Source organism: Pagrus pagrus, assembly GCF_965226575.1.
Source record: "Pagrus pagrus genome assembly, chromosome: 3".
Lineage (NCBI taxonomy): Eukaryota > Metazoa > Chordata > Actinopteri > Spariformes > Sparidae > Pagrus > Pagrus pagrus.
The window spans coordinates 23850257-23862416 of record NC_140187.1 but is presented as its reverse complement, the minus strand read 5'-3'; the positions used below and the strand labels follow the sequence as shown (position 1 = coordinate 23862416).

General features: G+C 39.8%; 1 protein-coding gene across 8 annotated transcripts in view; it reads left to right on the top strand.

Annotated features, from left to right (window-relative positions):
- cita (citron rho-interacting serine/threonine kinase a) overlaps positions 1 to 12160 on the top strand; it is a 41911-nt gene that overhangs the window by 26120 nt on the left and 3631 nt on the right. For 2 of the 8 annotated variants that reach the window (XM_084347917.1, XM_084347916.1), the window contains exons 31-48: positions 34 to 226; positions 738 to 899; positions 2269 to 2292; positions 2790 to 2927; positions 3306 to 3486; positions 3579 to 3670; positions 4360 to 4464; positions 4683 to 4852; positions 5208 to 5252; positions 7989 to 8069; positions 8167 to 8302; positions 8541 to 8680; positions 8803 to 8895; positions 9013 to 9121; positions 10230 to 10358; positions 10574 to 10654; positions 10744 to 10822; positions 11097 to 11279. In XM_084347917.1, the coding sequence (XP_084204043.1) occupies positions 34 to 226; positions 738 to 899; positions 2269 to 2292; positions 2790 to 2927; positions 3306 to 3486; positions 3579 to 3670; positions 4360 to 4464; positions 4683 to 4852; positions 5208 to 5252; positions 7989 to 8069; positions 8167 to 8302; positions 8541 to 8680; positions 8803 to 8895; positions 9013 to 9121; positions 10230 to 10358; positions 10574 to 10654; positions 10744 to 10822; positions 11097 to 11279 (2141 nt within the window). Of the gene's footprint in view, positions 1 to 33; positions 227 to 737; positions 900 to 2268; positions 2293 to 2789; positions 2928 to 3305; positions 3487 to 3578; positions 3671 to 4359; positions 4465 to 4682; positions 4853 to 5207; positions 5253 to 7988; positions 8070 to 8166; positions 8303 to 8540; positions 8681 to 8802; positions 8896 to 9012; positions 9122 to 10229; positions 10359 to 10573; positions 10655 to 10743; positions 10823 to 11096; positions 11280 to 11987; positions 12105 to 12160 lie in introns of those variants that run through there. The other 6 variants (XM_084347919.1, XM_084347918.1, XM_084347921.1 and 3 more) reach the window with 4 other exon arrangements.

The window sequence follows — 12160 nt, the reverse complement described above, 5'->3', positions numbered from 1 at the left end:
TCTTGTATAGTGAAATCTTCCCTTTCTTAACAGGGTATATTCGGTCGGCGCAGGGAGGATGTGGGCACCACGACTAACGGGGCTCTGGTTCCACAGGCCCAGCCAGCAGTTCCCCTGCAGTATGGTGACATGAAAATGGCTTTGGAGAAGGAGCGCTCAAGGTGTGCAGAGCTGGAGGAGGCTCTGCAGAAGATGAGAATAGAGCTACGGTCCCTCAGAGAAGAGGGTAGGTCTGAGTATGCTGCACCACAGTTACTGCACCAGATATGACAGTGGCTTTATATTTTATGGCACTCCGTGGTAGCAAGACATGAAACTCTGTAGCTGACCCTTGATTATCATCCTAACGTAGAAAGGGGGAAAACCTCCTGTTTTGTAGACTCAGACTTTTTTGAAGACTCAGTTTGCAATCATTGTTGGCACAGAGTCAAAGGTGTTAATTTAAATCAGATAATCATATTTTGTCATAGAAACTAATACCAGCATACAAGTTCTGCTATCTGAGATGAGAAATGGCCGCCTAAGTCCGTTCAGAAAATCCTGTTTTGTGCCTCCTCCCTTATCTGTTCCTAGTCATATTTTAGCAGAGTTGCCATGGCAGCGTCCTGCTCCATTACCTACACCTGCCAGGTCCTATGAGATTCATCTCAGAATCTGTTTTTGTAATGGAGCCAGATATTTCCAGCTTAAAAGCTATGACTGATCTAATGTTAGGTTGTTTGTTTATGATGATGCAGCAGCTCATTTCAAAGCCCAGGAACACGTGGCTCCTTCCACACCGGCCCAGGCTCGACATCAGATCCTCATGTCAGCCATTGTCAAATCCCCAGAACATCAGCCCAACCCCAGCAGCCTGCTCAACCCCTCGACCCGCTCCAAGGAGACTTCCACACCTGAAGGTTAGTCACACACACATACACAAACACACAGGTGAACTCACTGGAGCCCATGAGCCTGAACTTGACCCTAGGATCTCCTGTTCTGCAGCCGCAGATTTCCTCGCAGGAGTTGTTCACCCTTATGCTATCAGTGTCAACACAAATGGATTCTCTGTTCACTTATTTTGTTTATGTGGTGTGTTTATGTGTGTGTTCTCTCTATGGCCTGTCTCATAACCAGGATTATGATGTTGAATAAAGTTGGATAACTGTGCTCAGTACATGTTAAACCTGGAACTCGCTCCAAACCAGGGACATGGACTGAAGTTAAACAAAAATCACTTTTTTCATTCACTGTGCATTATCCAGCTAACATTGTAATCCTGCTTTGCCCTGTCTCACAAAGTAAGAATAGTGGATTATCCAGGTAACATTGGTTTTAATCCAGGCTTTCTGCAATCACAAAGCTAAATTACCCTTTCTGTGGGGTTGATCACCATGGAAACTGAATCTTGCTGCATATATCATAGCTGAGTAGCAGGTTCAGTGGATAATATCATAATGTATAATAAAACACAATTTTATCAGTGTCTGCAGGCCCTGAAAAAGTCTTAGTGTCTAAAATTCAATTCTATAAATATTAGGCTGTAAAAGTCATTAAATGGTCTTAAATTTGAAATAACGAGGTGTGACGTCCCCATCATTTTTCTTTCGAGTCTTTTGATCTTCTGTATATATTATGGCATTATCTGAGTTAACTAAGAATACTTTCCTAGCCGATTTCTTTGTAAGAAGCTACATTTTTCATCTTAAAGCTTTTATTTAGTTTATCCCTTGCATGTGCTTCCTTATTTGTTATAGTCTGAGCCACACATAACAGATGTCTTAGTTGGCATAAAAATATTATCTAATGTCATTTATCCATCTTTTAATTTGAAATGACTAATATATTTTAATAAAATGAGCTAAGCTCTTTCTAAATCTAGATGTAGAACCTAGCACTGAACCTTATACTGTCTTTATATTTTATACTTTTACTTACCTGGTGGCAAAATGTAGAATTAACCTAACACACTCTAATAACCATATTCCTGCATAAAGCCTACTTCTGCATTGGACCTGATATATATACTACATACCCTTGCACCAAAAACACAATTTGTCCAAAAATCTGTTTTAAATTTGATTTAAAATGATCTGGATCAGGTCTTGAAAAACATTACATTTCCGTGTCTGATACCTGTATACACCCTGGACACATGTTTGGAAGCCTGACTGAGTGTAACTTGCTTTATGATTCAGGCTCCTGACTCTCCGTGTTCGTTTACTTTCACATAGCTATTGTTAGACTGCTCTCTCCTTTCTGTCTCTTTCCTCTTGCTCCTCACAGAAAAGAGGAGGGTCACCTTTGAAAGTAAGTTAGCAGTCACCACGGTGTCTTCTCACATGTATAAGCTCATCTACATGCATGTTATACTGTTCACACACACATGCTCATATCATACTGTCCATCCGTCTTATTGTCCTGCTGTCAAGCTGACTGTAACTTGACCAAAGGCTTTGTTCTGAAAGGTCAAGTTGAATGTGATGTACTTTTTATTTATTTTAGCATTGTTCTGGAACCATGATTTAGATAGCATATGGTTGGATAGGGAGCTTTTCACCCAGAAACATGTTAATGCATCCCATGATCATTGGCATGCATAATCTGATTCTGACTGACTATTATAATATACTTGATATGCCTAATATCTGCTCTCAAAAAGAATTCACTCATTGCTCAAATTGCCCCATGCCGCTTGAAAAAAACAAGTCTCATATGCTTCTCAACTGATACAACAACATATTATGGTGTCATATTTCTCTTTCAGTAACTATCTCTGCACCTCTTCTTCCCTTTTTGCATTGCAGAGTTTGGTCGTCGTGTAAAAGAGAGAATGCACCACAACATCCCTCATCGTTTCACTGTGGGCCTCAACATGCGGGCTGCCAAGTGTGCCGTCTGCCTGGACACTGTGCATTTTGGACGACAGGCTGCCACTTGTCTAGGTTTGTGTCCTGCACTGTCGCTGAATGTGACGATATTTCAGAAGACACATTTATTGGCCTGACTCAACAAACAAACTAGAAATAGTTCTTGTAGCCTCGCATTAGTCTCTGTCACATAGTGGAATGAGATTTGTCTTGTTTTGGCTGTAATTAAAAGCTCTAGTTTCATGATTCCCAGAAAAGAGAAATATGAAGCACAATAACGGTTGCTTTGTCATTGTCAGTTATTGATCATGGTCAAAAAACTATGATCGCTATTTGTATATTTTGTTGTGTTTACATGAGTCTGTTGTGATAAAATGAGTCTTTGAAAATCTCTTAACCATACCCCACACTAACATTTATCCCCCCGCTCTCTTGTCTCTTGTTGTGTTATAGAGTGTCACACCCTGTGTCACCCTAAGTGCTCGCCATGTCTTCCGGCCACCTGTGGTCTGCCAGCTGAGTACGCCACTCACTTTTCAGAGGCTTTGTGTCGAGAAAAGGCAAACTCTCCTGCCCTGCAGGTTAAAGAGGCCAGTGGGCATGTTCGCTTGGAGGGATGGATGAAGCAGCCAAGGTAACCTCAGACCTCCGTGGCTTACTACCACGCTTACATATGTTTTCTCACAACTTTGACAGTAGTGTGCATTTGTGTGCTTGCTCACACAGACATGGCAAGCGTGGTCAACAGGGCTGGGAGAGGAAATATGTGGTGCTGGATGGAACCAAAGTATTCATTTATGAAACTGAGCCCAGAGAAGGTCAGTACTTCAGTTTTTAATAGAAAAATACATTTTAAACTTGACATAAAACATCACTGATCGATTCCTTAATGAGACAGTTTGTAACCATGTAGGTATTTATATTCCCATATAGATCAATACCAGCCTGTAGTCTGGAACCTCTGAGTTCATTTTCGATTGCCAAGGGGCATTATCAAAGGTTGCAGACCAAAATACCTCTAGACGCAATTGGACAGACCTACAACCAATCAGAGTAATGAAAAATGTGACGTAGTGTTGGGCAGTGATTGGTTGGTTTTCGAGCATTGTAAAAATGGTCGCCTGATTACTGACTCTCTCAAATTGCATTAAAACGTGTTTCTGGATACATCTGAAGCAATGCAGTAACAGAATCTTTGTTTATATTTTATTAGCACAGCCTAGTTTGACAGTTTGGTTGGAGTGTCATGAGCCTAAACAGACTCAATGCAATTAGATAGACCTACAACCAGTCAGAGTAGGAAAACAAGTGACTTTTCAAATCTGGACCAGTGATGCTTCTCTGTCAGTTATCATATCGAACCCGCCCCGCTTTGGATAAATGGTTGTGACTGGTCTGCCACAAACCAGGAAGCAGGGAAATCTGCCAGACATATTGTCTGGTTCGAAGGCTACATCAGTGCAGCACTATCCAACATATAAAAAATAATGTGGTGTCTGTCTTCTAGACTGTATAAAAGCTGAGGAGGAGTTCGAGCTCTGTCTGCCTGATGGAGAGGTGACCGTTCATGGAGCTGTTGGAACCTCTGAGCTCATCAACACTGCCAAGTCAGGTACTGGATCAATACCAAATAATCCTGCTACACTCTGTCTATTGAAGGAGTTTAAGTGCATCATCCACCCCCCAAGTCTTAAATTAGATTCACATAGCCCATCTAAATATAATTTCAAAATATTCAAAATAAAACCAAATGTCAACACTTCTGTTCAGCTGTGAAATTAAGCTGTTAGCAAGTTGCCAACCAATCCATCTCTTTGTGTCCGTACACAGACATCCCGTATGTCCTGAAGCTGGAGTCACATCCCCACACCACCTGCTGGCCTGGCCAGTCCTTATACTTCATGGCTCCCAGCTTCCCCGACAAGCAGCGCTGGGTGGCTGTACTGGAGTCTGTGGTTGGTGGCAGTCGTGGATCTAGAGACAAAGTGGATGCTGATGCTGTAAGTATTGCATTTTTCTGCTTATGTCAGTCCTGATAGGGTTCAGAATTTGAATGGATTTGTAAGAAAGAAAGCCCAGTGTCTCCTTTATAAGAGACACGCTCACTTATTATGCACATTTCTAATAGTAACTTTATCCAAGGGTGGCTGTATTGTTTGGGTAAAATAAACTGAATGCCTCCATTAAACATCAGCCAGTGCCTTCACTTCTTTTTCTCTCCCTCCCTCTTCTTTCTCTCTCTGCATGTTCTCAACATCCACGTCTCCTATTTGTGTGTTGTCATCATTTTTGTTGATGTGGTTATACTGTGCGTTTGTATCTCCATTCAACTCGGTTGTGTGGATCATATTATAGGCAGGTGTTGCTAAAAGACAGAAGAACCTATCCCCTCTGGTTCAGGTACAGTAAGTAGCTGCACGAACGCTTGGGCTTCAGTCGACCGACCGGCTGAGCATGCAGTAGCTGTACACATCTACGCATACAACACTGGTGCTGTTCAGAGCAGGTCAACACAGTCCAAAGCTGAGTTACACAGTATGTTCCACAGAAAGGAACTGCCCTGTGTCAAACACACACATCATTATCTCATACACTCATAAACTTATATAGTGCATGGATGTGAATAGGCACTGCTGTGCACCTCTGGCCTTGTGTCATATGCTATGTCATGCATGCTTCTGCAAAAGCCATGCACTGCTGTGTCATCACTGAAACATGAAAGACACACGTACACACTCCTTTAACAACCTGAGCTTGACTTCAGTGTGCAGGCTTCTGCTGGTGGTGTTGGTGTGTTTACTGCTGCTTTAGGAGCAGTTTCCCATTCTGTGATAAATGACCTTTGGAAATAGTGCTACATTTTCTCTAAACTGTGTGTCAGCATTTTCAAAAAGTGTTACCCCTGCCTTGTTATTTTTATCACCTATTCAAATATACATTTCAGGGATAGACCGATTATTGGCCTGGCCGATTACCAGGGGTGATATTCAGTATCTTTCAGATTATTGGTATTGGTGTTATAGACACCACTCTGTGCTCTCACTCAATGTCCTGCCCACAGCACTATCTGATTGGTTACACATTACAAGTAATAGCATATTAACACTGAATAATCTGAACCAGTAACTAAAGATATCAAATAAAGGTGGTGGAGTGGAAGTATAAAGTTGCAGAAAATTGAAATAATAAGTATAGTAATAGGAGTACATTTTTGTAAGTTACATTCCATCACTGATTATTCTAAATTTTGACACTAAAATATTTGTTATCTGCACACTTACTAATAATCTGTATCATTATCGGCCCTGAAAATACATATCGGTCCATCCCTAATGCATTTAAATGTTCAACATGCAACTTTTTGCCTTACAGCAAAATACATATCATGGCTAAAAGTATTTGAATACCCACGTTAACATTATAAACATATGTGACTGCTAAACATCAAATCCCCAAATCTTTAGAATATCAAAACAAAAAGAAAGAAAGAAAAGAAAATAATCTTTTTTCCATTTTCCAGAAATGGGCATTAATAGGCTCCACATTTCTGGAAAGCTTTTCACAAATTCTAATTCGTCCCAAAGTTGTTTAATATGGTTGATGTCAGGACTCTGCAGGCCAGTTTAGTAAAGTGAGTAACTGGGAAAGCCATTTCTTGTCCTAATTTTGTGATAAGGACCATTGTCATATTTTGACAGGATTCAAGGAATGTATTGTCATGTGCATTAAAATGCCAACAGGTCATTTCCATAAGCAATCAAATCAACATGTACAAAGTACAGTATACACAGTATACAGTCACTATTAAAGTTAGAACCACTCTATGTTACAGCATAAAGACGTGCATAAAAAAATAATAGGCAGTCTTGAATAACTAGAACCCAGGGGGTTAGAAGCTGCAGAAAAATAGTCTTAGTTCCTGAGGATAAAAGCTGTCTTTGAAACGAGCGGTATGTGCTTTGATACCACATCTCTGCGATGGTAGCAGTGAATGTATTGTAAGTGATGGCCTCGTTAAGTGTTATCCAAAAGGCCTTCTCTGAACTGTTGCCACAAAGCTGGAATCACATTATTCTTTAAAATATCATCTGGAGCATTATTGTTTCCATTAGCTGAAACTGAGGTATCCAAACCGTGAAAAGCAGCCCCAGGACAAAAGTACATAAAAGAAAAGTATGTGGATATTGGTGTCTGCATACTTTTGGCCACATAATGTATGCATTTCTAGCCCCACCCTTTTTCAACTCAGTTGGTTCATGTCAGACTGCAGCACTTATCATAATAAGCTGTCTGGCATTATATGGTAATTCATACTGTAAAGCCTGAGGGAAACGGCATCCATAAAGCTTTAAACACTGAATCCACAACAATTTGAAAAGGCACTTTATTATATTGCTACTTTCCATGACTGCTGTTGTTTCTATGGCCACCCAGACAATAATTATAGTTTTAGAAATGCGGACCAAATTGTGTCCGCAGCACGGATTATCAGAAACTAGTACTAGAGTACTGGAGTACTAAAAGTTTGCATCAAATGCTCGCTCAATTCTCAGTCTTGTTTACTTTTGTCTTTGATTGGATATTTTGATTTAAATATTGACTTTAATTTTATTGTGTATTGTACTGTGTGTGTGTAGGGAAGTTCTATTTAAGGCTGTTTGTGTTCAGACAACATTAAACAAGTCTGACATATTTGGGTTATTTTTTGATATACCAAACTTGAAGGAAAAAGAATTGGAGATAATGATGTTTATACTTGGCAAAATCATAAAATATGATAATTTTTTCTTTGAAACTTGGGTCTTTTTAGAGCAGTTTTTAGGGTATTGTTGACAAATATCAGACAAGACTTGTCCCATATTAAAAGTAGTGTCTTTGTGTTTTGTCTTTGGAGAAATGATGTCAGTTCACTTATGCAGGCATCCTCAGCTTACATTTGAATTATAAGTAATAAGAGTGAAGGATGAATTAACTGATTCAGATAACAGAGCTGGTAACAGGTCTCTGGCTGTTCATTCTTGCTGAGTCATCTTTTCTTGCTCTAAAGCAGCTAATTTGTGGAAGATCTGCCTAACGTGCCCCCTCCCTCTGCTCCATGTCTCTCTCTCTCTCTCTTTCTGCTTTTTGTCTCTATAGAAACTTCTGGGAAACTCTCTGCTGAAGCTGGAGGGTGACGACCGTTTGGACATCAACTGCACCCTGCCTCTCACTGACCAGGTACATGGACCAAACCTCTGCACCATCAACAGGAACGTAATGACTTAAATAAAGTAAACCAGCAATGCTCACAGTCTGTGATCTACCTTTCCCTCAGATCGTGTTGGTCGGCTCTGAGGAGGGTTTGTATGCTCTGAACGTCATAAAGAACTCTTTGACCCACATCCCCGGGCTGACATCCGTCTTCCAGATCCAGATCTTAAAGGAGCTCGATAAGCTGCTGATGATCACTGGTCAGTCCATGATATTAAATGGAGCCTTTTATACCTACAGTAATTGAGGCAGACATTTTTTGTTATTTTCTGTCAGGGAAAGCTAGTATTTCCATACTATATTAGTATTTTTCTCTCTGATCTATTAGTTGTTGTTGAAAATAGGATGTAGAGGATAAATAGTGTGCAAAGTCACTCAGGTAAACAGGAGATTGCTTGTGTTTTTGATTGTACGTGGTGTGTTTGTTGTGTCATCCAGGAGAGGACAGGGCCTTGTGTCTGGTGGAGATCAAGAAAGTGAAACAGTCTTTGTCGCAGTCCCATCTTCCGGCTCAGCCCGACCTCAACCCCTTCATCTTTGAGACAGTCAAGGGATGCCACCTCTTCTCCTCTGGAAAGGTGGATTAACTTGTTGTTGTTAGTTATTCTGAGAAATTCCCTTTAGTCAGGCTGTTATTTAGTCAGAGTTAATGGGCTCAACACCACACTAATAGCACTGCGGTGTTGATCTTTCTTTACAGATTGATAATGGGACCTGTATCTGTGCTGCTATGCCCAATAAGATTACAATTCTGCGACTTAATGAAAGCCTGAACAAGTTCTGCATCAGAAAGGTGAGTGGGCCTTAAAGGTTGTTAGATGTTAATGTCAGGAAACGAAAGGCAGTGTCTGTTCTGCTTCAGGGAGTAACGACTTGGTAAAAAGTGTTGAACTTTTGTTTGTTTTTGCAGGAGATCGAGACATCAGAGCCCTGCAGCTGTATCCACTTCACTGGCTACAGCATCATTATCGGCACCAACAAGTTCTATGAGATTGAGATGAAGCAGTATGTGCTGGAAGGTAGGTCACCCACCATTGTGATTTATACGTATAAGTTAGGGCTGGGCATAATAAAGATAAATCGATATATTGTTATTATCATATGAGACCATATATTGCCTTAAATTTTAGATATCATGATATCATAATGTGGTATAAGTGTTGTCTTTTCCTGTTTTTAAAGGCAGCATTACAGTATAGTGGTGTAATTTTCTGAGCTTTCCATAATACTTCTAATTATATATTTTATTATCCACAATACTAATGATTATTTATCCAAAATCTCATTATTTTGTGATAAGTACCAATTAATCATCCCTACAATATTTGCATAATTATCTTGATTTTTGATTTTGACGCCCAATCCTAGCATTTATGAAGTGCTTTGGAGGAGATTTCAAAATACCAAGATTTATATTTGCGAATGGCAATATAGTACAAAAAATTGGAAATATCATTTTAAGGGAATATAACCAAGTCCTAGCACAAATCCTGTATTGATATTTGGAGAGACACTGCAGGTTTTTTCATGCACTGGCCAATTTGGGGCTTTTTTGCTTCCATAACATCTTTTGTCAGACTAGTTTTCAGGACATTTATGCAAATCAGTGCATATTTAATTAGTTGGCTTACTTTGCATATTTAAACTTGAAGTAGCCGAAAACTTGTGGTACAAAAATAGTTGTCTTAATGTCAGTAATCAACTGGGGAACTTTCATGGTGATTTACTTTCCCCATCCACCATTTTTGTCTAAAAATGTATTTAATAACACATACATTTAAAGGCTACTCCTGAAAATGTGTTTTTCTAATACTCGGAGCCAAAATCTCCAGCACTTACATCCACCAAACCTTCCAGTTTTATTCCTGTATCTGTATTCTGAAGGTTTTATATGGTTTGTTAATATATCATGAATAACCTGATTTTAAGTAACAATTTATTCCCTTTCTACAAAAAAAAGTGTTGTTTTTTTTATAGCTGTTGACACTATTTTCTGATTTATGCTGTGATTAAAAAGAGATTTCCATGATTGCCCCTCTGTATAAACCTTTGACTCTAATATGTGTTGTGTCGCTGTGAGGTTTCAACATTCACACCTGAACAAGCTGACATGATTTCTTTCCACAGAGTTCCTGGATAAAAACGATGTGACGCTAGCTTCAGCCGTCTTCGCCGCGTCCTCACACAGCTTCCCCATCTCCATCATACAAGTCACCACGTCTCCACAGAAGGACGAGTACCTGCTCTGTTTCCATGGTTAGACATTTATATCTGTCTGTGTGGGCACACGTGTATATGCAGTTGAGCTTGTCAATACTTATACCGGCAAAGGAGCCAAAAATGTAACTGTTAGTGTGAGAAAATCGATGTATCGATAACTGCTCTCATGCTTTTTGTTTCCTACGTCACAGCTTCATTTTTAACATCTAGAAATAGGCAGATTTGTCTGAAACCTGGAATTTTTCTTACAGAGTTTGGTGTGTTTGTGGATTCGTACGGCCGCAGGAGTAGAACTGATGATATCAAATGGAGCCGCCTGCCTCTTTCATTCGGTTAGTGTCACTCTCGAAATGTCTTTCTTTCCTACATGGTCAATACATGATTTATGATGTGATGTTAAGTGTATTTTTTTGTATCTCAGCCTATAGAGAACCCTACCTGTTTGTGACCTACTTCAACTCTCTGGACGTTATTGAAATTCAGGGACATGCTGCTCTGGGGTAAGACTGCCTTCTGCTCCCTTTTCAGTACCAGTGCATCACTTAGGGTTTAGACTAATTAGTTTTCTCCCTGTAGTCATCATTTTATGGATCTTCACTTGGCATCACTGCATATTGTAGTGATGGAAATGTTAATTTCCCATTACTGCCAGGGCTCAGTAACCAGCTTTACAAGAATCATCTATTTCAGTCACTGCTGTTCTAATGGATACAGTTTCTAATGTTCTTATCTCTGTCAAGGGATACACTGTATAATGTTGTTATCTCTGTCCAGGCCCCACTCATATGCACACCTGGATATCCCAAACCCACGCTACCTTGGCCCAGCCATCTCCTCTGGAGCCATCTACCTGGCCTCTTCCTACCAGAACAAACTGCGGGTCATTTGCTGCAAAGGCAACCTGGTCCAGAGCACAGAGGGTATGGGAGACCTGCAGCGCAACGGCTCTGGACGCAGGTGAGGACATACACCGTTTATTATCATGCCTCAGCTCACACCTCCCTCCCATTCTCTAAGTTAACTAGTTTACAAAATTACACTGAGTTAATACCCAAATATATAATATATATAATACTGTCGATGCCCATTTCCTGTTTTATATAATGTTACTGCATGTGGAGGTCCAATCTTGTGTGGCAATTTAGTGAACACATTTGAGGCTCAGATACATTAGTATAAATGAATGTATTAATAAATTAACATAATGCACAAATAAATTGTAACCCTAATAACTCTGTATTCGCTCTATATTTAATTTGCCAATCAGGACTTTGGGACAATACATATGGTTTAAATGACACCTGCACTACAACATACTGGTTAATGTATTATGCCGTGCCTTTATTTGTCTATCAAAGGGAAATGAAACGGATGAAAGTCCTGCAGAGTGGAATTTGATTTGTTTTGCAGTTTTCCTGAGAATTTGCTTATTCATTGATTTATTTTTGTTGTGGTTTGGTCTTCACCATTAGTCACAAACTGTAGAGTAAAAGCACACCTCATTCCTTTATCTCATGTACACTGGTGTTGTTGAAGGGTCATTGGGACTTGCTGGCACTGCTGGGCACAGGTTGGCATCCACAGGCGGTGATAGTTAAATATTGGCCTTGCTGTTTAATTTGATTATAAAAAAGGACAGTAACACCTTCATTTTGCTTTTTACAGGAGGAGGAGTTCATTTTTTATCTGTAACAAATCATAACATTTGTCTTTTTTAAATTACAATGCCTCCTGTCAAATGTAGAAAGGAAATTGCTGAATAAAGACTGACTTCCTGCCTTTATGTCCTGGGACTCGTCTGTTACAATTTGAAGCTCACTAACAACTGAGCCAATAAT